Source organism: Camelus dromedarius, chromosome 3, assembly GCF_036321535.1.
Source record: "Camelus dromedarius isolate mCamDro1 chromosome 3, mCamDro1.pat, whole genome shotgun sequence".
In the NCBI taxonomy this organism is placed as follows: domain Eukaryota; kingdom Metazoa; phylum Chordata; class Mammalia; order Artiodactyla; family Camelidae; genus Camelus; species Camelus dromedarius.
The window spans coordinates 54,215,259-54,240,850 of NC_087438.1; the positions used below are offsets into that span (position 1 = coordinate 54,215,259).

At 33.8% G+C, this 25,592-nt stretch overlaps 1 protein-coding gene and 1 long non-coding RNA gene across 9 annotated transcripts in view; one reads left to right on the plus strand and one right to left on the minus strand.

Annotated features, from left to right (window-relative positions):
• Positions 1-25,592, plus strand: part of LOC116151933 (uncharacterized) — a 241,062-nt gene that overhangs the window by 96,488 nt on the left and 118,982 nt on the right. The window lies entirely within an intron of this gene.
• Positions 1-25,592, minus strand: part of SSBP2 (single stranded DNA binding protein 2) — a 248,251-nt gene that overhangs the window by 71,368 nt on the left and 151,291 nt on the right. For 2 of the 4 annotated variants that reach the window (XM_010975058.3, XM_010975059.3), the window contains exon 5: positions 5,294-5,383. The exons of the other annotated variants lie outside the window; for them this stretch is intronic. In XM_010975058.3, coding sequence (XP_010973360.2) covers positions 5,294-5,383 — 90 coding nt within the window. The remainder of the gene's footprint in view (positions 1-5,293; positions 5,384-25,592) is intronic. 4 annotated transcript variants of the gene reach the window in all.

Below are 25,592 nucleotides of genomic sequence, written 5' to 3' on the forward strand. Positions count from 1 at the left end.
TGTAGTATAAGTTACAATAAGTCCACAAGAGAAGCTTTCTTGTTACTTACTTGAATCTATAAAATAAAACTTCTCAAGGTAATAGTTAAGTCTAATTTTTTAAAAACATAAATGAATAAGAACTTTGTTTTATGCACTTTAGTAAACTATTTTGACTATTATACGTAAGTGTGAAGAAAATCTAATTGGTTCAAGGAATACTGCTGCCTAGTCAATAAAACTGCAGGAATCAAACTTTCTCTGACTTTTGGTAAGAATGCTGTGAGAATGAATATATAGCAGATTGATGCTTTTCATACGTAATTCACATTTCTTAGCATACAATGAAACTTTGAGTAAGACGCTGGACAGGGACAGGAGAGTCAGAGTATAGACTGAGTTCTGAGGGCTCTGTGTACCCACACCACCCCCACAATACTGTATTCTCTTCTACTAAAACTGCCAAACTCTAGTTAGATCAATGGTTACTTCCCTGTCTTTCCTCTGACCCCAGTAGCAAGACTTCTCCATTTGAGAAAGCTGCTCTAATGTCATTCATCAGTTCCACAGTTGGTCATTTTAAGAATTTACAGGGCTTTACATACAAATAACACATTTGATAAAAGACTCCAAGTAAATAAATGTGTCTTTAAATGGCTTTATTTACTAAATTGACACCTCCTTTTGCATGTCCAACTGTTCTTAATTTTACTTAATTGGTCTCCTACTCAACAACAGAGGCACTCTCGTTTCAATAACAGTGTCCAAGTTTCAGTTTGAACAATGTTGGTATCTGTCACAAATAGACGCTAATCTAAAGACTGTTATCCAGGATTGACTTATTAAATGTATGGGGTGTTAATTATAACTATTTATTTTAGAGTTTCAGTTAGTTGCCATTATTCAAATGCAGTTGTTATGAATTCACAAATTTAGAGTTTGTAATAATTCCACTTGGTAATGGATTGAAATCTATACTTAGAGTGAAAAAGACAGGGGTTCTGCAATGGAAACAGGAATAAAAGGAGTACGCATGTCTACTGAGGAGAGTGTTTCCAATGTACTTTTTATGGTATGATCACAAATAAGAAGAGCTCAAAACTGTTGAAGCCGGTGAAGTTTTAGGTGCTAATTACAAATTCTCCTTTTTTTACTTTGATTTATTAAATTCTAATAGGCTAAATCCTTTCTTGCTCATCCCATTCTAGCTGTTCCCAAATAAGCTTTGCATTTCCTCACTAAGAATGGGTATTCAAAACTATTTTCATATTGTGGATAATTCTTGGACCTCAGTATCTCTACAGAATTGGATTAGAAACTAGTGTTTGGACTTGGATTATGATGGTTTTGCTGCTATTTCTACTCACAAAAGGCAGCTACTCTTCATTAACAACAGGCATTGGGGCCAGAATCATGCTGAAAGATGGCCCAATCACCATAGGAAACCAAAGCAGATACTTAGGAAACACCTGGGTACTCTGATCCCACCATTATAGGTACCAAAGATAATACCATCCTATTTCTTTTTTCAGTTTGATAGCTTGAGCTTTTCAATGTTTCAGAGAGGCATTTCTAGGGAAACCGGCCATATTTACACCTACTGAATAGGGGAAAAGACTATTTAAAGCATGAGCTGAATGGTCTCCCTGGATAAAGAGGAATGACATGTCTAAGCTCAAACATACCTAAAACTTTTTCTATCTCCTATCTTTCCTAACTCAGATAAAGACATTAAAATTTTCCAGGGGCCTAAAGTAGGAACTTCAGAATCATCCTTGATCCCTCCAATTCTTTTTCTTCTACCCCTAATCTGGTTAATGAACTAAGGCCTATCAAACAGAACTATGCTTTGCTTCTTCCTTTCCAGTCCTGCCGCCACTGCCCTTGAATAAATCCACAAAGTCTCTCAAGCTACTGAAATACCAACTGACCGCCTGTGCCGCTCTCGTTAATGGGTTCTGATGCCTTTGTCTTTCTTTGAAGCGTTAGTGTGTTTGGAGTTCAGATGTACACCCCCTTTACCTCTCACAATGTACTTTCTCCATGGACAATTAGTCTACCCTGTGGATTCAGGTCCTTAATATGATGATGATTCTGTGATTTTCATCTCTAGCCTACATGAAGGTCTTAGGCTTCAAACCCGTGTGTTCATTAGCCTAAGGGGTATCTCTAAATGGAGGTCCCACAGGAATCTTCTCATTGGTTCCATCTCCAACCTATTCCTCATTTTGTGGTCCCTATCTCAGAAAATGAAACCTCCACCTGCCAGGTCAGAGCTAGAAGCCAGGAAATTACTCTTGAGTTCTTTCACTCATACCTCCCACATTTAATTGCCTCTCGAACCCGTTCATCTCTCCATACGCACTGCTACTACTTTAGTTCAGGCCATCATCAAATCTCACCTGGATTACTGCATCAGCCTCCTAAATAAAGTCTCCCTGCCTTCAAACCCATCCCTTCGCAATCCTGGCTACACACTATAACTGGGGTGATTTTTTTCTGAAAACACAAGTATGAACATGCCTCTCTCCTGCTTAAAATCCTTCAGTAGCTTATTACTGCCCTAAGATCAAGTTCAAATCCTTAACCTACAAGGATCTACAAGGTTCCTCTGGAACTGCATCAGCAGCCATTCTCCCTTTAGCTAATTAAGCTCTTTTTTTAAAAAAAAAAATTTGGTCTCTCTCTCCTTTCTCCTCTGGGCCTTTGTAAATTTTTTCCCCTCTTCCTGGAATATTCTTTCCATCTCTCCCTGCTTCCTTTGCCAAACTCAAATAGGGGCCAATTTAGATTTTTATCTACTGTTCTGCCAATATTGGTTTGACAATGACCCTTCCAAGGGTGGGTGTGTAGGCCTTCTGATTTTCTCTAAAAACACAGACTACTCTTTTAATATAGTCATTTTCTTCCTTTATTCTAATTGCCTGTTCTCTCATTCACCACAATGTAAGTTTTTTGAGGGCAGGGATTGTGTATACAACTTTATGATAGGTGCCTAACAAAGACTAAATCTACTCTGTAGTTTGAATTCAGGACACTGCCCTTCTTGAAGATCTCTGACAGCTCCTACAAGCCTAATGAATAGAGACATAAGTTGTTAACATGGCATCTAAGGCCCTTTTCAGTTTGCTAGAGCGTATCTTCCAACTTCACTTCCAGGAATTCCTGCCTGCCCTCCCTCTGCTGTCCGTAAGTATTACTCCAGACACTTCTGCACCGGTCTTCTGATGCTTCCATGCTTTGGCATATACTGTTCTCACTTTCTGGACTATCACTCCTCTGCTTGTTTTCTTGGAGAACTTTTCCCAAGCCACTCTTAGTTCCAACTCAGGCCGACTTTAATAGTTCTCCCTTTGAGGTCAGCACAGAACTCTACACCTCTGTTATAATACCTTGCTGTATTACAGCTATTTATTTTTAATCATACCTCACTGGCTAGATACTAAGCTTGAGGATGGAACATAATCTACACACTCATTTTTAGATGCCTGCTAAAGTGCCTGGCACCTAGTAGTGCTCAAATATTTATCTAATTGGAATGATTAAAGCAAAAGTTAATTCCGTTTCAACTCCTCTAACCAAGACTCAGGCAGAAAGCAGGTAATGGGAGAGTGGGTTCATTCTACAAAATGTATGGGTTTATACATCTTTGCTTAATCCTAGGAGGAATTTGGCTTCCTTCCCACCCCACCCCCTCTTTTTAAAAGTGCCACTTAGAGAGCTTCTACTAACTCTCATAAGCAGATAAACTCTTCTGATTTACTCCCTAATGCTGATCTATCCGTGGCAGGAAATCAGAGCATGAATAAAAATCATAAAATGTAGCTACAAGTACTTTATGAATAATGATCAACTATGAACTTTAAAAGGTAAATTCAAGGCAGAAGTTCAGAAATCTTGCTTTGAATCTCAGTCCTGTAACTTTCTGACTTAGTGCAAACTGCTTATCAAGCCCTATTTTTTTCCATCTGTGCAATGGAATGACAATAATTCATACTTCACATCTAGGTTATTATGGGGACTAAGAGTTTATACATGTAAAACATTTAGAACAAAGCATGGCATAGAGTAAGCAGTCATTGAGTGTTAGCTACTATTATTATTATTGTGATCTTAAATAGTGATTGCTTAATTAATAATCAAGAGTTAGAGTATGTTCCTAGATTGTAAGAAAGGACCCTCAAGGCGGCATGTGAGCTCTAAAAGACTCTGAAATATTCTAGACTACTTGAATATTAATATGGAATAGCCAGACAATTAAGTAAGGACTAACATTTCAGAGCTAAAGGACTTAACATTTCAGAGTTGATACTAGGTTCTAATTATGACCTTTTTATTCAATTGCTATACTGTGGAAAATTACTTATAATTTTTTTCCATTTTCACATGTATAAATACATTGATCTACCCTGTAATGCTGATACTCATTAACTGACAAATGATTATCAAGGACTTTGAAAATACAAAACACTAAAATGACAAATTAGTTTATAAATACCTAATGTAATTCATTAAAAATATAGCATATTACTTTAATTCCTGTAATGCCTTCCAACTATAGTTCTTAACTCCTAAATTCTTTCTCAAAAGGTGTTATAAAATTACTTATGTAGTTAAAAAATCTAAAATCTATGTTGGTTTGGGTTAGAAAACTGTCAGATTTAAATGTAGATGCTGTAAAATTAAAAATTGATTTATTAAAATTCTAAAATCATTATCAGCTTTTACTAAAATAAATAGGCTTGTTGCAAATTTAAAATACTAACATGTATTTTAGAATCTGATTTTTAAATGTTACATAATGGTATTGATAAAAATTCCAGTTTAAAAGCCACAAAGATGATTCTCAAAATACTTTGTTACAGGCTATAATTTTGATAAATGAATAGGTTATGATTTAGCCATATTTTTAAAGTACAGCCAAATCTTGATTATCTTTAGTCTGTGGAGATATGGATAGTTTAGATAGTTAAAATCCGTATGTCATTCCAGAACCTTATCCTTAGCCTCTTCTCCCACCAAATTTTTAGCACAGTTAATTTAATGGGCTAATTTGCATTTCAACTTTTTTCCTTACTTGGACAATGAAATGGCAAAATAAATAAATGAATAAAAAATTGACAACAAACACAACATTGGAAGGATAGGCTAGTCTGTAAACTAGACAACAGGTCTCTGAATAACCAAGAGTTGGCTGCACAGCATTACGTTTACCTTAAGGATTAAAATAGCCTCGTTCTCCTTCATATCTTTAAATAAAACGGAACAGGAGTTCCTATGCCTTAACATTCCTAGTCAGAGTTTCTCTGAGTACCTGAAAGAACCCTGGTGGTACAGGACCTACTGGCATGCCATCTCCTGGGGGAATGTTTCCTAGCACTGGACTGGGAGCTGCTGCAGCACTCTGCAAAGAATAAAGGAGAAACAAACCTATATCATTACAGAGAAGGCACAAAACCAAAGACTAATGATAAAAGACGGTAGGAAGGGAAGCTTTTCATTCTTGGCAACAAATACTGGTAATTTTCCCCACTCCAGAGGTCAACTGAGATACAGCAGTTAGTTTAGTATATGACTAAGTTATCTGGTTTAAACAGAATTCTTTAAACTTTTTAAAGTCACAGAACTTTAACAAGATGGTATATCTATGGAATGACATATAAAAGGCAAATAATAATATAACAAAATGATAAAAGTTTAAGTAAATGCTTTATTTTATGGTACAGGTGTCTGAAACGGCAACATCAACAACAAATAGGTAAATATGGAAGGAATAAGTTTGAAAATGGTGGTTGTAGGAGTTGGAAAAAAGAACCTTTTTTTTTTAGGTTATGCTTTTCTGTGTCATAAATAAGTGTACCTAATTTTCTGTTTATAGGTGGCAACACTCAAATTATGCACTTTCTGATATACTATAATTGGTACCCAAAATATAACTGATAGCAAAAATAGGGTAGTAAGGTTGAAAAAGTAATTAGGAGACTGAATAAAAGAAAAGAATTAGATTTGGAGAGATTAGTCTCATATAAACAGATTATGGAAAACTCAGGTTAAAAAATTCAAAGACTACTTCACTTGCAGATTATTTCATGGAATCCTACTGTGTCATGAAATAGGAATATGAAAAACTTTGGGTTAGACTCTTTGTAATCAAATCAAGGCTTTAGATTTAATTCTTACGTAGAGCAGGAATACATACAACTGTTCTACAACCATGGCTTTCATCCCTCAATCTTGTTAGACACATTACAAATACTAAGAATAGTCAAGAAGGGACCAGAAATATGCTGAAGACAGATCAGTGTGAATCCAATAGTGCTGCCATGAAAAGAACTCAAAAACAAATCCCAGATCTAGTGTATCTGTTGTATTGTCTTAAACTATATTTCAGTTTGTTCATTCATGTATTAATATTTCATTAGAAGATGTAATATCTCTATATTTGTAGCATACATTTCCTGGTATATAAATTGATAAAAATACTAAAATATGTTTATTCTATAGTGGTGGAAGTTATTAATGAAGGCCAATGATTTTTAGTATTTCCTGAGGAAATGTAGATTTAAATATGGTTATCTAAAATGTTAGTTACTTATGAATGCCAAAATTCTAAACTTCTGATTAAGCATGTAAGTCTAAAAGGAGAAATAGTATTTCTTAGACAGTAAGATGAACCATCAATCTATTTCTCTACTTTAAGCAAGAACATGCAGTTTTATTCAGTGCACATTAATTGAATACCTACCATCTGTCAGATATTGTTTTATTTCACATTATATATCAACACTCAATGTTTTCAAAAATGAAGGGCAAAACTGCATTTTTTCATATTAACTAAACTTGCTTAAAATTTTAATACACAATGTTAGAGAAAAACTTCCCACCAAACATTCATCCTCTTTTAGTTTAAATATACATGATTATAGTCAGATCTAAGAAGATTTGATCTACATCCTTTGACAATGACTATAACGGGGTAGTTGCTCTTCATACTAAAAGCTAGACATACGACGTCACTGTTTGTGTAATAAAAAGACGTAAAAAAGAGACGAGTTTGCAAACCAAGCTCACCTATGCTTTTATATAAACATATACCATAATGTTGAGCAGGTTTACAAAAACAAAACAGAATTCAGTGAATTGCTGCAACTTCTTAGTGTGGTTCAAAGATGCTATTTCTCCCTCAGTTGTAGTTGCTCAGCAAGTGTATAAAAGAGGCTTTTGCTTATTACAGGGGAAAAATGTTCCTTTGCATCTAAACTAAAATTCAACAAGTAAAGATGTTGAGTCATCCCTGGCTCCTTTATTTTTTCTCTTTTTGGGGGGACTACATTGTTTAAAGGTATATAATATGCTAGGTTTTTTTTTCCTTCAAAGTTCTTCATTGTATATGTTTCCTAAGGGCTTTTTTAAGCTGTTATTTAAAAGTGAAACAAAAATAAATGATATAGCTGAAGATTTAAGCTTAAGAAGATTTAAGATTAAGTTAAATCTTTGAAATACCTTCTGAAATTTCAGTTTATGACTTCAAAATTATTTAATAAACTCAATCAAAATTTATCTTTCCAAGGACTCTTATAAGCTCTCCAATACGGCAACTAATACAGTAGGAAAAAAAACACTTGCCCTTTTGAAGTTAACATCCTAGCTGGGGAGGGGGGGTAGGGGAAACAATGGTAAGTGTTAATGGAGAGAAAAAAAAAAAAAAAAACAGGGAATAGAGAGTTCCCAGTAAAGGAGGTAGAAATTATAATTTTAAATAGAATAGTCAGGAATGAATGAATTACCGAATAGGCCAGGTTATGGTGACTAACTGATTTAAATATGCCTCTTACTCTGTTGTTGAGATTGCCTTCCTACATTTTAAAGGTGTCCCACATTTTTATAGTTTGCACCTATTCCTTCATAGTGGCACAAGAATTTTGTACAGGTTTTTCTTAATAATTACACTTTGGCCATAACAATAGAGATGTCCTGAATTAAAAAAAAAATTTTTTTTAAATGGAGGTACTGGGAATTGAACCGAGGACCTTGTGCATACTCAGCATGCACTCTACCACTGTGCTATACCCACCTTGAGGTGTCTTGAAAATAGAGTTTTGTCACTAGTTGATTTCTAGTATAGAGCCTGATGATTTAGTTTTTGGTGTGACAGCAATTTTTGGCCTTGGCCTAAGGACACAAAGTGAAGTGAACAGAAAACTAGTAATTATCCAGTTTGTTTACCCAGTACAGTGCCCTAGTCCAGAGCATTTCAGCCCATACTTCACTTTGTGGACCACATTTTTGAGCTAAATTGTCCATCTATTCTTCCAGGGTCTATTGTTAAGGGATAATTCCCCCCTTTATCCTATTGTGAGGAATTAGTTTAGAGTACCATTTGGGACAGCATGTTGATCAGTAGCAAATACTAGTCTGATGATAAGTTCTACAGAAGTACACTCTGTGGTACTCGAAGCGTTTATAAAAGAGTGTATTTCTCAAACTGCCTAACTTGCTCATTTATAATGTATATGTAATATAAATAATACATGCTTTGAAACTTTAAGTTAAATAAGAATCCAGTTTGGGGGATTAGAGCTTTATGTAGAAGGGAGAGGTACCACATTTCTTGCTTTTCTTTGGTGGAATTTCTACGACTTGTTTCAAGTTTACTTCCAACTCATGAGACAACTTTATCTCATGACTTGAGGATGCACAGAAAGTTGTCAGCTCTAGCTCATAAAGTATGTATTATTCTGTGGGGGAGGGTTGTGACTGAATTACAAAAGGAGAGAAAACGATTTAATTATATGAAGAACTACTACAGAGCTTGGTGTCACTAGTTTCAGGAGACCCTTGCTGAAGTCTTCATACAGGCTCATTGCTTTCTGGCCCAAACTCACTGCTGTCAGTCAGAACACGTTTTCCGTTCATGTCTTCCACCCATTTGATGCCTTTTCCATCTTAACTAAATGCTTACCACACACTGTGGTCTTGACTTTTGCAGCTTGAGATGTGAAAACTAGCACAGATTTCTTTTCCCTTCCTCACAATTTCATGGATAGAAGATTTGCTCTTACCATAGATGTTAGCAGCCTCAGCTTACGATTTTTTTTTTCTTTAAGTTGAGAACTTCCACCTTTTATTTAAAGTAAACCTTTTACAGCTTCTCTGGCATATCTGAATCACCTGCATCACTACTTTTGTGTGCACCATTATTAAGTAAAATAAGGGTGATTTGAATACAAGCACTGTGATACCATGACAGTGGATCTGATAACCCAGGAGATGCTAAGTGACTAATGGGTGGAAAGTGCTCGACAAAAGGATGATTCATACCCCGGGGGGGGGGGGGGGGAAGCAGCAGGACGTGGTGAGCCTCCATCGGGCTACTCAGAATGGTGCGCATTTTAATTTTAAAATTTATGAATTATTTTTGGGATTTTGCATGTAACTTTTTTGGACCTTGGTTGACTGCAAGTAACTGAAACCACAGAAATCAAAACTGAATGGGGGGGGCACTGAAGTAGTTTCCTGTCTTCACGATCTTAATGCAGAGCATAGTTAAATATTTTGGCTGTTGGTTGAAGACGTTCTTTATCACACTAAGAAATCTTTATATGTCTAGTATTTTAAAAACAATTTTCAAAGATCAGGAATTTTAAAAAAAGACATTTTCCTCTTCATATTTGATTGGTATTATTTGGTTTTTCTTTGGGGAAATATGATATAAATAATCAGATATTGATAGTTTTCTTAAACTTACATCATTGTATTTCTGAGATTAAGCCATGCTTGATCATCATGGATGATCCTTTTAACAGGCTAATGATTTCTATTAGCTAATATTTTATTGAAGATCTCTATATTATCTATATTCTATATAACAGGTTTAGAAAGTTTCTTACTGGGTTATATAATCAAACTAGGTTATATTTTCAAGCATTAGGGATATTCTACCTTCTTAAAATGAATTGGATGGCAAACTCATTCAATGCTCTGAAGAAGTTTATATAATGCGGTGTTTATCTACTTTTTAAAAGTTAAAAATTATGCAGCAGTAAAGCTGCTTTAATACAAAGGCAATTTGGGAAATAATTATGGTCATTATCCTTTTTATATTTTCTACGTCTATTTGCTTCGATTCTGTCCATTTATATTTTTCCCAGAATACAACTTCATTGAGATTTATAGTTTTATTCATGTATGCACTACTTTCACATACTTGACAAAGGTCCTCTGTAGCAGCTGTAAAAGACTGCAAGTAGACCACAAACATCTGTTTTTCTCTTTTTCCATCGTGATACACTGTAGCCAGGCACACGGCAGCCCAGTCACATTATATTGCTCAGTCTCCCTTGCTCTCACCAAGAACTAAGCTCTTACTAATGGAATGTAAGCAGAAGAGGTATGCAGTCTCTAAGATCTCTAAGGCAGATCTGTCTACTTAGCCATCTTGACTTCCTCTCAACGGTCTGCTGTAGGACCTCTTTCAATTGCTTACTCTGTCATCCTAGAATGGCCTTGTCTTAGAATCCAAGACATGCTTGTTCTGATTGCATGACCACAGAACTCCTATTTAAGTTCTTTTTTAAAATCTTTGTCACAGAACAAATTACAGTCATGGAAGAACAGCTCTGTGTGAATAGCATGAATCATTGTAATTTTTGTTTGTGTATTTCATTTTTCCAGGAAAAGGATAACCATTATATACTCATCTTTTCAAAATTCACATCCCTTATGAGTCAGTGAAAAAGTTTATGCAAAAAGGCATATCTTCCCCGAAATATCTTTTTTCTTTTGAAATTTACAGCTTTTGTAGAAAGAAATTTAGTCCGTAATTAACAGCATTATTAACATGGACCTGAAGCAATATGCATCTAATGTAACAAATTTTTTAAAGCTCTTAAATTTTATCTAGAAAAATTCAAATATGCTTAAGCAGAAATTTCAATAGGTTTAAAAGAAAATTTGGATATTTCACTACATCACAATATTTTAGGACTGCCATACAAAGATTAATTTTTATACCTTCAACATTTATTTTATTTAATCTCTCTCATATCCCCATTAGTTGTTATTATGAATAAAAAAAGAGCTTGAACGTAACTGCAGCAGAAACATTATTTAAAAGATGTTAGTAACTGTTTTCTTAAAAGTGGTATAACAGATGGATTATAAAAGTCACAAAATGAAAATAGTAATAAGATAATAAGTGAAAATACTTGTTTATATTGTCTCCAAACTAGAAACAGGGGCTAAGTCACTAAACCACTTTTCTAAGTCTTTTTTATTAATATAGGGTATAACTCAGCTTAATTGCTGCCACAGGCAAAGCAAAACAAAACATTGTTGTATGTTAGCACATATAAACACAAAGATTAAGGGGTATCTGTAAAGGGTGCATTTATATCTGTGTAATGTTTTGATGGCGAGATAATCTTAAAAATGCCTTAACAAAGATCCTAAAAATAGTACCTATAAAAATACAATTAGGCTAAAAGATGAGAAATTCAGCAAATACCTGGTACTCCTGTTAGAACAGAGAAACAAAGGTAGAGAAAATAATGCTAAAGATTTGCTTTAAATTAAAACAATAAATCTCATGGGAAAGTGCTTAAGATACATTTGGCCTAACTTCATCTACCATTTTTTCTAAACTTTAACTACAGTATTTTCTAAACTTCAACTACTATAGTATTCACTGTATATTCACTGATACGACATATGTAAGATATTTAGTTACCAGAGAAGAATGGTTAAGTGTAGTTTTAACAAAAAGTTAGTGTAACTTTTTTTTTTTTTTTTTAAGAAAGCAGATACACCAAATCTTGTATTAGAAACAGGTACTGAGCTCTAGAGCATGCCAACACTCCTCAAAACGCCCGGAATTCCTTTTAGGGAACTACCTGCCTTCAGACACTATACCACATTCTCTTGGATATTCTCAAGATAAGAAATCTTTATCCTTAATATGCTTTTGGGAAGAAGGCAAAATTCATATGGTATAGTGTTTTGTAAATAGCAGTTAATAAAGGTAAATTTTTGAATTAAAAATTTTAATATGACGGCCTTTCCACATAAAATAGCTTTGAATTCAATTGCAAAAATTTGAAGTTTTTAAAGTGATGACATGATTGAGCTGTTTTAGGTGTTTATATATATTTTTAAATCTATTTTTGACCTCATAATTTTCACTCATTAGTGTATTTTTTATCCAACAAATATTTGGCCTACAACGTATCTGATACTATACCAAGTAGACTTTATTCTTGTTCTCAGGAGCTGATAAGGGGGAAACAGTTACATAAATATTTATTTACCAGTGTAATAAATGCTAGAAAAAGAAAAGAGAAGATATACTTTAGAGGATTACAGACCGTTTCCTAGAAGTAAAATTTAAGCTAAGAGCTGAAGAAAGTGTTGGTGATACAGGGGCAAAAAAAAAGAATTAACAAGTAGGCAACAGAATTAAATTATTATAAACCAAAGGAATTAAAAAGTAAAGACCCTAGGGTGGGCAGGAGAGTGACAGAGAGTAAGAAATATTAAGAAAGGTCAGAGTGGTGCAATCAGTGATTCCAGTGTGTAGCATGAGATGTGATTTTAACTTTCCCATAGGACAGATCAACAAAGGGTTTTGAGAAAGCAGCACATGATCATGAGATCTATTGTTCTAAATAGACAACTCTGATAACTCCCTTTAGGAAAAGGAAATAAAGGGGGCAAGAGAAGATTCCTTCTGAATTATCATAGGAATAAGTTGAGGTGGTTGGGCAACAGTAGAGAAGAAATATGAATGGATTCAAAATATGTTTCAAAGTTCAAAACTGCCAGGATTGATGAAGGCCAACCAAACAAGGGTAAGGAAGAGGACATGTCATGGATGACCCAGATTTCTGGCATAAGCATTGCTTGGATGCAGTGAGACAGGTAGCACTGGATGTGCATCAGGTTTGGAGGGAAGAGCACAAGAGGCGAAGGGGAGAAGCATCAGTTCAATTTAGAATGTGTAAGACATTCAGCAAGAACATTTATTTACTAACAAGTGTTAGTAAACAACAATTTATTTATTAACAACAATTAGAAAACTCTACACCTCCTAACTTGTTTAATAATCTTACTGACCCTGCATTTTGAATTCATTTCTTTTCCTTTAAGTCCTTCTTTTCAATTTTTCCTATATTATAGTTAAAACAATTGGCCGCCACCTTAGATGTGTAAATTATAGCAATATTTACCTTCATTAGCAAACAATGAATAAGAATTTATGGTTTCTAGATCTCTTGCATAAGTTCTCTTGTGGTACCAACCATATTACATTGAGATTTTTCTCTGTTTGATCTGAAAATATTTATCCTTAAAGGGCCAGGCCTGTTTTCTTCTTTTGTATATGTGTAGTGCTTGTGCCTGGTGCGTGGTCGGTCAGTAAAAATTGGCTGAACTGAATCCATGCTATTATGACATTTTTTATTCTGGCTAAGATAATGTTATGTCATTTACAGAATTACTAAATATCTTAAATCTAAACTAGCCTGTGTTATTTTATGGCAAGCAAGCGTATCAAGTTCTGGAAGGCAAGTAGACAGAAGCCAATGTAGCAGATACTTCACTATTTTCTAAATAGGCTTGGACAGTTTTAAAGGACACTAAAGTGGAATAAATTATACAGTCTTCACGTTAGCATTCACTGTAGGTGATGAACATGAATCAGTGGTGCTATTACATGGGAAATGTCAACTTATTTTTAGTATCACTTCATCTGAATAGTAATTTGACTACTGTAAGATGACCACATAATTCATTTTCAAGATCAGGTTCTAATATATGGTTGCCAATCACATATTGCCATCAAGTTAACTTCATTTTAAACACCATTTTGAAAATGGAGCCATAAAATAATTGTTTATTTCATTGTGAAATTATTGGTGATTACTCAACTAGATAAGACTAGATGCTTTGTCTAAAAGTAAAATTTAAGGCAAAAAGCATCAGTACAAAGAGAGTCCTTACTTAATAATAAAAGGAATGATTTACAAGCAAGTTATAATGATCCTTAATGCATGTAACAGTATATATTTAAAGTATATATGGCAAAACTGACAAAATTACAAATCCATCATCACAGGAAAAAATGAGACTTCTCAAAAACTGATATATTTAAACAAACTAAAAATTAGATTTGACCACAATTAACAAGTTTGACTGAATGGACACTTATAAGACCCAGGACCCACAGAAAGAAAATATACATTTTTTCAAACACTCTTAGAATAGTCATAAAAAACCGATCACACTCTAGACCACAAAGAAGCAAAAAAAAAAAAAAAGCCAAGAATATATATGATATGGATTATATTCTTTGAACATAATGCAATAAAATTAGAAATTAAAAAACTTATTATTCAACACTGTATACTTTTACAAACTGAACATACACATTTCAAATATGTAAAATAATGATGGAAAACTTTAGATTTGAACTACAAAAGCCCTATATATCAAAACTTGTAAAGCTAAAGCAGGACTTTGAGAAAGTTCACAGCTTAAATGTGTATATTAGGTGATAGGAAAGGCTAGAAATATCAGATGTTTTGGATTTATCCCTGCACAGTAATAAATATAGGGAGCTTATTTTTGCTCCATTTGAAGTTTACACACATATTTATTATGCTTCTAACTTTAGACTTGGTGCTTCCTAGATGTAGTTGAGTGAAATGGAATGTAAGATTCTATTGTCAAGTCTATTGTTAAAAAAAAAAAAGAAAAGAAAAGAAAAAGAGAGAAGTGATTATTTAATACTGTAAGGTAATGCATATAATCAAGTATAACATATAGTGGTAAAAATATAGCTATGGGGTAAAACCAAACATTGTGTGCATTCAAACCCCTGAAGGTGCACTGAAGTGGAAAGTAAAGAGAAGCATCTCAGAAGGAAACAAACACCAAACAGGCTGTGGGAGAAGTTATCATAAACTGTAGTGTATTTCATTGCCTTGGTAAAAATATTACAAATTCTTTATATGTTTGTGAGAAACCTGAGTATTCACACCTAAGCTGAGGCATTGCCATGTATCCCCCCTCACACAAACTCCCTGATGCAGCTTAGATAAGGTGATCCCCAGAGAAGTCTCAGTCCTTTCTGAGATCCATGATTAAGCTAAATCTTGAAGAAAAGTTAATGTGATAGAAAGGAATAATAAATAAAAATTCAGACCAGAAGAAGAACATGGAAAAATGAGCAAAGGAAGCAACGAACTACAAAGGAACTATAGAAGATAGGAAACTATTCCCTTCTTGGTCATAAGGGGGAATAGCTGTATACATGAGACAGGATCCGTTGCTGGGAATTCTGGGAATTATATTGAGAATGCTGGGAAATACATCAGGATATTTGTTTTTTCTTTTTCTTTTAATGTATTTTTACTGACGTATGGTCAGTTTACAATGTGTCAATTTCTAGTGTATAGCACAATAAAGTCATATAGGAACATACATCTATTTGTTTTCATATTCTTTTTAACCATAAGTTACTACAAGATATTGAATATAGTTCCCTGTGCTATGCAGTATAAACTTGTTTATTTTATATAGAGTAGTTAGTATCTGCAAATCTCGAACTCCCAATTTACCTCTTCCCCCCTGCTAACTATAAGTTTGTTTTCTATGTCTATATGTTTCTGTTTTGTAAATAAGCTTGTTGTCTTTTTTTTTTAGATTCCACATATAAGTGATATGGTATTTTTCTTTATCTTTCTGGTTTATTTCACTTAGAATGACGATCTCTAGGTACATCCATGTTGCTGCAAATGGCATTATTTTATTCTTTGTTATGGCTGAGTAGTATTCCACTGTATAAATATACCACAGCTTTATCCAGTTATCTGTTGATGAACATATAGATTGTTTCCATGTCTTGGCTATTGTAAATAGTGCTGCTATGAACATTGAGGTGCATGGTATCTTTTTGAATTAAGGTTCCCTCTGTATATATGCCCAGGAGTGGGATTGCTGGATCATATATGGTAAGTCTATTTTTAATCTTTTGAGGAATCTCCATACCGTCTTCCATAATGGCTGCACCAAACTACCTTCCTACCAACAGTATAGGAGGGTTCCCTCTTCTCCATAGCCTCCCCATCACTTACTGTTTGTGTACTTTTGAATGATGGCCATTCTGACTGGTGTGAGGTGATACCTCATTGTTGTTTTGATTTGCATTTCTCTAATAATTAGAGATATTGAGCATTTTTTCATGTGCCTATTGGCCATTTGTATGTCTTCCCTGGAGCAATGCTTGTTTAGATCTTCCCATTTTTGGATTAGTTCGTTTGTTTTGATTCAATGAGTGATAGTCTATGCCTTAAAGATATGAAGCAACTCAGTAACATGATGACAGTGACATTTCTATGGAAGTAAAGAGAGGAAAGAAAAATAAGGAAAAAGTGAAAGTAGAGACACCAGCATTTAAAATAATCCAGATTTTCAGGTTGGAAAACAGGATGGCAGAAATGGTGATGCAGAGAAATGAGTGCCATTAGAAGGAAAGGCAGGAGAAAAACAATCAATTCAGGTTTCAGATAATATAGCACTATGGTTTAAAAAAACAAAAAAAAACAAAACTATGGCTCCTGTGTGAAATTGCTCAGTTACTGAAACTTAATGCAATGGTTCCTTCTTCAGAAAATATGGATAATAATAGTACCTATCTTATAGAGATGTCGGAGGAATAATGAGTTAATTAATAAAAAGCAATTAGAATGGTATCTGGCACAAACGAAGGGGTCAATAAATATTAGGTTTTGTTTCTAGGATTATTTCTAGTTTGAGTTGATATATAAGTAGAGGTGTTTGAGAGTCCAGCAGTAAAACACACAACTGAAACATGGATGAAAGGACAAGGTTGGATAAATATCTTTGGTATTTTTCCCATCCTCCTTCCACTGCCATTGTTGTAATCAAGTCTTTCCTCATCTTTTATAAAAGACTGTTAGAACTGTCCCCTGTATCTCTCCTGTTTCCTTCCCTTCAGGTCTACATTTAAGGCTGCCAAATAATTACCTTTTAACAAGTACAGATGTGTTCATATCACTTCTTCACATGAAAACTTTAAAACAAATGCCCTATAGGACAAGGCCTAGATTACTCATGTCCTATTGGACAAGGCCTAGATTACTTGGCATAGTGTAACTTCATTCAAGTCAATGAAGTTCTCAGCTAAAGAAACTTTGCCTTATTAATCACTGAATCTCCCATGCCTAGGTGCACAGAAACTGTTAAAAGATATATATTCACTGAAAGCTACATAAATATACCTAATGGTAATTTGATGGTGCCAAGCAAACATTTGCAAATAATAGGCTCTCAAGAAAGAATTCTGAGGTAATAAACCAGGAAGATGTAGAAGGCAAGAGAGGAGACAATTTCAAGTGAAGTATTAAAAATGTTGAATGGCACACTGATCAAAAGTTTTAGGAAAAGAAAAGATACTGATTTCCAGTTCAATTAAAGAGATTAATCATGATCTATATCAAGCACTGCAAATATAAATAAGACATGATTACAGCTCTAAAGGAATAAATATAGTGTAAAGTGGAAACTAGACACACAAACTAATAAGAAAGAGATATTCATGAAGAGTCCATCTAGGGAATTTAGAGAAGGCTTCTTGGAAATTATTATTCTCGAGTTTAGTGTTGAAGTAAGTAAGAATTAACCAGGCAAAGAAATATAATTACAGTGAGGTTGTAGTGTGAAAGCTAGATTACAGGGTGTAAAGAAGGAAGCTGCTAGAAACTACAGGTAGTAGCTACAGACCACTTATTTAAAAATCCTCTCTTAGAAACACAGGACAGGAATCATAAGGTAGTTAAAAGGAGTAAGATAGTCAAGTGGAGGTTTTATTTAGATGGGGAAAGAGTACAAGAAAATGATAAATCAGGAGAGTAGGGCCTCTAACAGACAAAAGACATGAAATTCAGAGCACAGTTTAGAAAGGGAAGAAGGGTCTCTATTCTGAGACTGCAAGGAAGGATGTGATTAACATCATCTACTGGTAAGGAAGTAAGAATTAGCTGAGGTGAAAGCTCATTCATCATGAAGATCATTCGAGATGGTCTTGGTTTCTCTGTCAAAAGGATATGAAGTTATCAGCTGTTACTGAGAGAAGCTGAGTTTGAGAGCATTTGGAAAGGAGATATTTGAAACAGTTGCTATGAAAAGTAAGCTGTCAAAAACTGAATGAAGAGTAGTACTGCCAGGAGTATTACAGGGCCAAGTTTATGTTGGGAACATACACCTGAAAGGACAAAGTCTGGTAAAAAAAAAAAAAAAGTTCCTTAATACAAGGGAAGAAATGATAATACAATTGAAGTCAAATATGAAAGATTAATAGGGAACACTATAAGGTAGAACTCATTAATTTTTGCTTTAAAATGACCACCTTCAAACTGCAACCTCTTTAGTTTAAAACACTGGTAACTGATTAGTCAATGATACACACAGTCAATATTGCAATAATTTTCTAACTTTGAGCTTTTTTTTTCCCTAGTGAAAAGTATATGTCAGCTATTGCAGCCTCTAGAGCATCCCAAAAAAATACAATAAAAGAAGTATATGTAATAGTAGAGACAAAATGGAATATCAAAAATTAAATACTAAAAAGTCACAAAAAAAGTCAAATATAAAGGAAATGAGGGACAAAGATTAGATGGGAGAAATAGAAAACAAGACAGTAGACAACCTCAAAATGCTAAGCATTAAACTAAATATAAGGGGGTCTAAACAGTGCAATAAAAAGGCATAGAAAAGGATATACCTTCAATATTTATCACAAGAAAGCTAGAGTACCTCTATAAATATCAGATAAATTAGACTTCAGGACAAGGAATATCAGAGGCAAAGAGGGACAATTTTATAACAAAAGGGTCAATGGATCAAAGAGACAAAATAATCCTCAATGTATATGCACCTAATTAATGAGCTTCAAAATGCATGAAACAAAGATCGTTAGAATTGACAGGAAAAAACAGACAAATTCACAATTATAGGTAGAGATTTTAACACTTCTTTCATAACTGACAGAATGAGTACACAGAAAATCAATAGGGATATACAGGACTAGAATAAATCTACAAGTCTACTAGAGCTAATTGAATATAAAATGCTACACTCAACAACAGCAGAATACACATTCTTTTCAATGTGTACTCTTGAAGCATTCACCAGATAGACCATATGCTGGGCCATAAAACAAGTCTCAATAAATTAAAAAAGATAAAATACACCATATGTTATCTGACAACACTGAAATTAGATTAGTAAATAAAAACAAAGATACTTTTAAAATTCCCATACATTTGGGAATTAATATTCTTCTAAATAATGTAAGGATAAAAGAAGAAATTATTTGAGAAATTAGAAAATATCTTATACTAATTGATAATGAAAATACAATATATCAAAATTTGTGGATGTAGTTAGAGCAGAACTACAGAGAAAATGTATAGAACTAAGTCTTACATAGGAAAAGAAGGTTTAAATCAATGACCAAAATTTCCATCCTAAAAATCTAGGAAAATAAGAGCGAACTAAGGCCAAAGTATGCAGAAAGGAAACAGTAAATATAAAAGCTGAAATCAATAAAGTAGAAAATTTTTAGAAAAAGGAAAAATTAATATAGCCAAAAAGCAGGGTCTTTGAAAATTCAATAAAATTGATAAACCAGACTCAAGAAAAGAGAGAAGACATTAAGTCACCTTTATCAGAGGATGGAAATAATTATCCTACTCATATGAAAAGGGAATATTATGAATGACTGTATGCCAATAAATTTGGTAACATAAAAGAAATGAACAAATACCTTGAGAGAAAAAAATAACCACAACTAACCTAAAAAGAAATAAAAAATCTAAACATCTCTACATTTAATACACAAATTGAATTCTTAGTAAAAACTTTCCCACCAACAAAATTCCAGGCCTGAATAAAATTTTTCAGGTCATTTCATGAGGCCAGAATATTCTACCCTAAAACCAGACAAAGAAAATACTGTAAAGTAAAACAAAGACCAATATCACTCATAAATGTACACACGAATATCTCTAACAAAACGTCAGGAAAATTGGACTCAACTACATATAAAAGGATTGTACATCATCACTAAGTGAGATTGTTATTCCCCAGAAATGCAAAGTTGGTTTAATGTTTAAAAATTAGTATTAATAGAATAAAGGTGCAAAACCACATGATCAATCCAAATGTATGAAACAAGTATTTGCATTTGATAAAATTCAAGACATATCCATAATTCTTTTTAAAAAACTGCAGCAAAGTAAAAACAGAAACTTCCTAAATCTGATCTATCAGTTCTATGAAAAACCCACAGCTAGAGTCATATTTAATGATAAAAGACTGAATGCTTTCCCTTTAACATGAGGAACAAAGCAAAGATGCCCATTATCACCATTCTTATTTGACATTTTATTGGAGAGCAATAAGATAAAGAAATAAAAGACAGAGATTGGAAAGAAAGAAGTAACACTGTCTTTATTCACAAACAAAATGATGAAGTACATAGGAGGCTTCCAAAAGTGCCTAGAAATAGTAAGTTAAGTTTAGAATGATCAAAGGATACAAGGTCAATATGCAAAATTGATTAAATTTCAATATGCTATGTACAGAGAACTACAAAATAAAATTTTAAAAATTCCATCAACAATCACATCAAAAAATAAGTACTTAAGATAAACTTAACAAAATATATTTTGTTAAGACCTGTACAGTGAAAACTACAAAATATTGCTCAGAAAAACTGAAGATTTAAATTTAAAGAGATATAACATGTTCATGGAATAGAAGACTGTATTTTCAAGATATCCATTTACCCTAAATTGAGCTACAGATGCAACACAATCCTAAATAATACCCACAGAAGGTTTTTAATTTAGAACTGATGGGCTAATTCTAAAATTCATATAGAAATGAGAAAAAAAAATGGAATAGCCAAAGCAATATCAGGGAAAAACAAACAAACAAACAAACAACAACGTTGGAAGACTCACAGTAGGGGATTTCAAGACTTTTTGTATAGCTACAGGAATCAAGATGGTGTGGCATTGGCTTAAGAACAGATATTTAGATCAATAGAAAAAAACAAAGTCCAGAAATAGCTTCATGGCTGAATGGTCATTTGATTTTTGACAAAGATGCCAAAGTAACTCAATAGGGGACAGACAGTCTTCAACAAATTTTGAGTAATTAATCTTAAACTCTCTTTGCCTCAGTTTCTTCATTTGAAAAGGGGGAATAACCATGGTTATGGTAACTGCAATGAAAATTAAATTATTTAATACATGAAAAGTGCTTGGAATATTGGGCCTAGCACATATTAAATCCTCAGCTATTCAGTAAGTTTATGCCTTTAAGTGAAAAGTAGGAAAACTATAGAAATTACCAAGAAAAATGATTCTAAGATGACACTATCTCATGAAATAAAAATTAAGGCAAACATGATGTTTTGTTCCCTTGTAACATTAAGAAAATTATCTTTTTTGTTTTTGTTTGTTGCTGTTTTTTTGCCACTTATTTTTTATTTGAATATACTTGATTTACAATATTATATTATTTTTAGGTGTACAGCATGGTGATTCAGTATTTTGCAAATTACACTACATTATAAATTACTACAAGATAATGGCTATAATTTCCTGTGTTATACGATATATCCTTGTTGCTTATCTATTTTATACATAGTAGTTTGTATATGTTAATCCCATTCTCTCAATTTGTCCCTTCTCCCTTCCCTCTCCTCTTGGAAAACCACAAGTTTGTTTTCTTTATCTGTAAGTCTGTTTCTATTCTGCATATACTTTCATTTGTATTATTTTTTAGATTCCACATATAAGTGATATCATACAGTATTTGTCTTTCTCTGTCTGACTTGTTTCACTAAGCATAATATTCTCTAGGTCCATCCATGCTGCTACAAATGGCAGAAATGCATTCTGTTTTATGACTGAATACAAAATTGTCATAATTTTTAAAACTTCACCTATGTGCTTAATTCTACCACACGACAGGAAAAACTAACTTATTTTCAAAAATTCTATTATTGTAGCACTTGATATCTATTCTAGAAAAGGTTAGATTCATTTTCTGAAAGAAATTTTAAAATATTAAAAAAATTTCTATTGTCAACTTTCTCTAAAGAAATGATTATAGTTGATATCCTTAATGTGTTCCAATCTCATTTCACTTTTCTGACTTTATTGTTTAATAAACAAACAAAAGTTGTATTATGGAATTTCTAAGATCAACACCTACAAGTTAATTTAGTTAAAAATATTCTTAATTTTCAATGTATTTATCTTTTCATAGAAGGTTGGATAGAAGACGATGATGAGATCTAAGAGCCAGTCCTCAAAACTTTATTCAGCAACTAGGCCATAAATGACATCATTAAATCTAGACAGATGTTTTGAAATGTCAGTGACCACCATGAGAATCAGGAGGGAGCCTATTTAAGAATTAAAACAAAACCATCATCACTATTTATATGACCCAAAAAGCATGACATTGAGTATGAGTCCTTTCAATGTCAAGGATTACATATGTGAGTTCTTTCTAAGTGATTATGGATACTTATATATAGCTTCAATTATACATGCTCTATTCTACAAATACTAGGCATTTAATATCTATTCAGTGGATGAAAGAATAAATGAGTTTATTTTGTGATCTATCATATGATCTAACCTTGAGAATGTTTTATGTGTGCTTGGGAAGAATGTATTTTTTGCTTTTGTTGGATCACATGTCCCATATATATGCCTTTTAGGTCCATTTGGCCTAAAGTACGGTTCAAGCCCAACATTTCTTTATTTTCTGTGTGCATGACCTGTTGCTGGAAATGGAGTATTGAAATTACTCTACTATTATTGTATTATTGTCTATTTCTTTCTTTAGCTCTACTAGTATTTGCTTGATATATTTACATGCTCTGATCTTGGGTGTGTATATATTTATGACTGTTATGTCTTCTTGGTGAATTAAGCCCTTTGTGATTATATAATGACTTTCTTTGTCTCTTGTTACATTTTTGGCTTAAAGTCTATTTTGTCTGATTTAGGTAGAGCTACCCCTGTTCTCTTTAGATTTCCACTTACATGGAGTATCTTTTCCCATCTCTTCACTTTGAGCCTGTATGTGTTCTTAAAGCTGAAGTGAGTGTCTTGTAGACAGCATACAGTTGATCTTTTTTTTTTTTAATCCATCCAGTCACTCTGACTTTTGATTAGAGAATTCATTCATGTACATTTAAGGTAATTACTGATATATAATAACTTACTATTGCCATCTTACTAATTATTTTCTGGCTATTTCGTAGTTCTCTTGTCCGTTTTTGACTCTCTTGCTGTGTTCCTTCATGAATTGGTGACTTTCCATGGTGGTATGCTCTGATTCCCTTGTCTTTTTTTTCTGAGTCTACTATCTAGTTTTTTGCTTTGTGGTTACTAACGGATTTAATATAAAACATCTTATATTTATAACAACCTATTTATGCTGATCGCATACAAAACCTCTACCCTTCTATCCTGTCTTTTATATTTTTAATGTCACAACTTGCCTCTTTTATATTATGTACTCATTAATTATAGTAGCTATAATTATTTTTATACTCTTTAACCTTTATACTAGAGTCAAATGGCTAACATCATTTACAGTACAAGAATTTTCTGAATTTGTCTCTGTATATATGTATATGCCTTTATCAGTGTATTGTCTGTTTTCATATTATTTCATGTTACATATTTTCAAATGAAAGCATCCTTTCATTTCAGATTGGAAAAACTCCTGTCAGCTGAAAAGGAATAAGACAGGTCTAGTGGTAGTGAATTCCCCCAGCTTTTATTTATCTGGGAAAGTCTTTATTTTTCTTTCATGTCTCTTAGAAATAACTTTGCTGAATAGAGTATTCTTGGTTGTCATTTTTTTCTTTCAGCACTTTAAATGTATCATTCCACTCTCTCTTGGCCTGTAGAGTTTCTGCTGAGACATCTGCTGATACCCTAATGGGGGTACTTTTGTAGGTCATAATAATAATCTTCTCTCTTGCTGCCTTTAATATTTTTTTCGTCTTTGATTTTAGACAGTTTTGTTAGGTCTTGAAGAACACTGTTTTGGACTGAAATAACAGGGTAAAATATTTAAGCTCCATGAATTTGGATGTCTAAAACTTCCCCCAGGTTTGGAAAATTCTCAGCCATTATTTCTTTAAATAAGCTATCTGCCCCCTTTTCCTCTCTTCTCCTTCTCGGACTCCAATAATTTGGACATTAGTGTTTTTGATGATGTCCCATAGATTATGTAGGCTTTCTTCACTCTTTCATTCTTATTTTCTTCTCAAATTGGGTTATTTCAGAGTTCTTATCCTCTCTCTCACTAATTCTTTCTTCTATTTGGTCTATTTTGATCGTGATGCTCTATATTGCATTTTTCATTTCACTTACTGAATTCTTCAGTTCCAGAATTTCTATTTGGTTCTTTTTTATGATTTCTGTCTCTGTTAAATTACTCATTTTGATCTCATGTTGTTTCCTTGATTTTGTTGAATTGTCTGTGTTTTCTTATAGCTCACTGAGTTTCCACAAAGCAGCTACTCTGAATTCTTTACCAGGTAAATTGCAGATCTCCACATCTTTGGATTTGATTACTTCAAGGTTACTGTGATCTTTGGGTGATGTCTTGTTTCCTTGATTTTTCACATTCCTTGAAGTTTTGCATTGTTTTCTCATTTAAAGTAACAGTCACCTCCATCAATTTTTATTAACTCTCTTTCGGGTAAAAATACCTTATTGCCAATCCTGATACAGATTCTGAGATGTTCTTTGATCTTGTATGGATACCACTGCTCCAGGCTTCCTGCTCCCTCTTGTGGCAGAATTCTTAAGCTTATCTGTCTTCTCTTGAACCTACAATGCACCGGATCAGCTGATGATAGCCTGTCTTTTGTTTTCCTGAAGGTGGCACTATAGCTCAAGTTTGTGGTTTCTCCCTTGCCCATAGACCCTAGCCTGCTTTCTGAGCAAGCTCCTTGCCTACCAGAGCTTGCTCTCACTGCAGCCCTGGGAGCAACCCAGGGAACCAGCTACGGAGTGTGGGGAGGTGTGGGTTTGGCTTGTGTACACTGGGGGGATCCCTGGGTGAGGTTTTCCCCTTGGCTGGGGGGTGGGCTTCCAAATGGAATACGGAACACAATAAGCAGGAATCTTATCCTTTTAATGCCCTTTAGGAAACTGATTTGCTGCTCTCCCAATCTGTTTCCTCCCCCTAATCATGAAGCTCCCTCTTTAATGCTCTAGATGTTGTGAGAGTACTGAATCTTTTCGGTAGTGTCCCACACAGCTAGGGAAGAGAGAAATTCACTCACTGACTCTCCCCACTCTCCCTCCCTCCACCACCAGAAGACATCACCAGCTGTCTAGCTTACTCCTAAATTGTGCCACCTTGGGCAAAGGATGATGCTAGCCAAAACAAGTCGTTCTCTTACCCACTTCAACACAGCAAACATATTTTTTTTCTTCAATAGAGTATTAGAATGTCTTTGGATACCTGGACTGCCACAAAGGCTC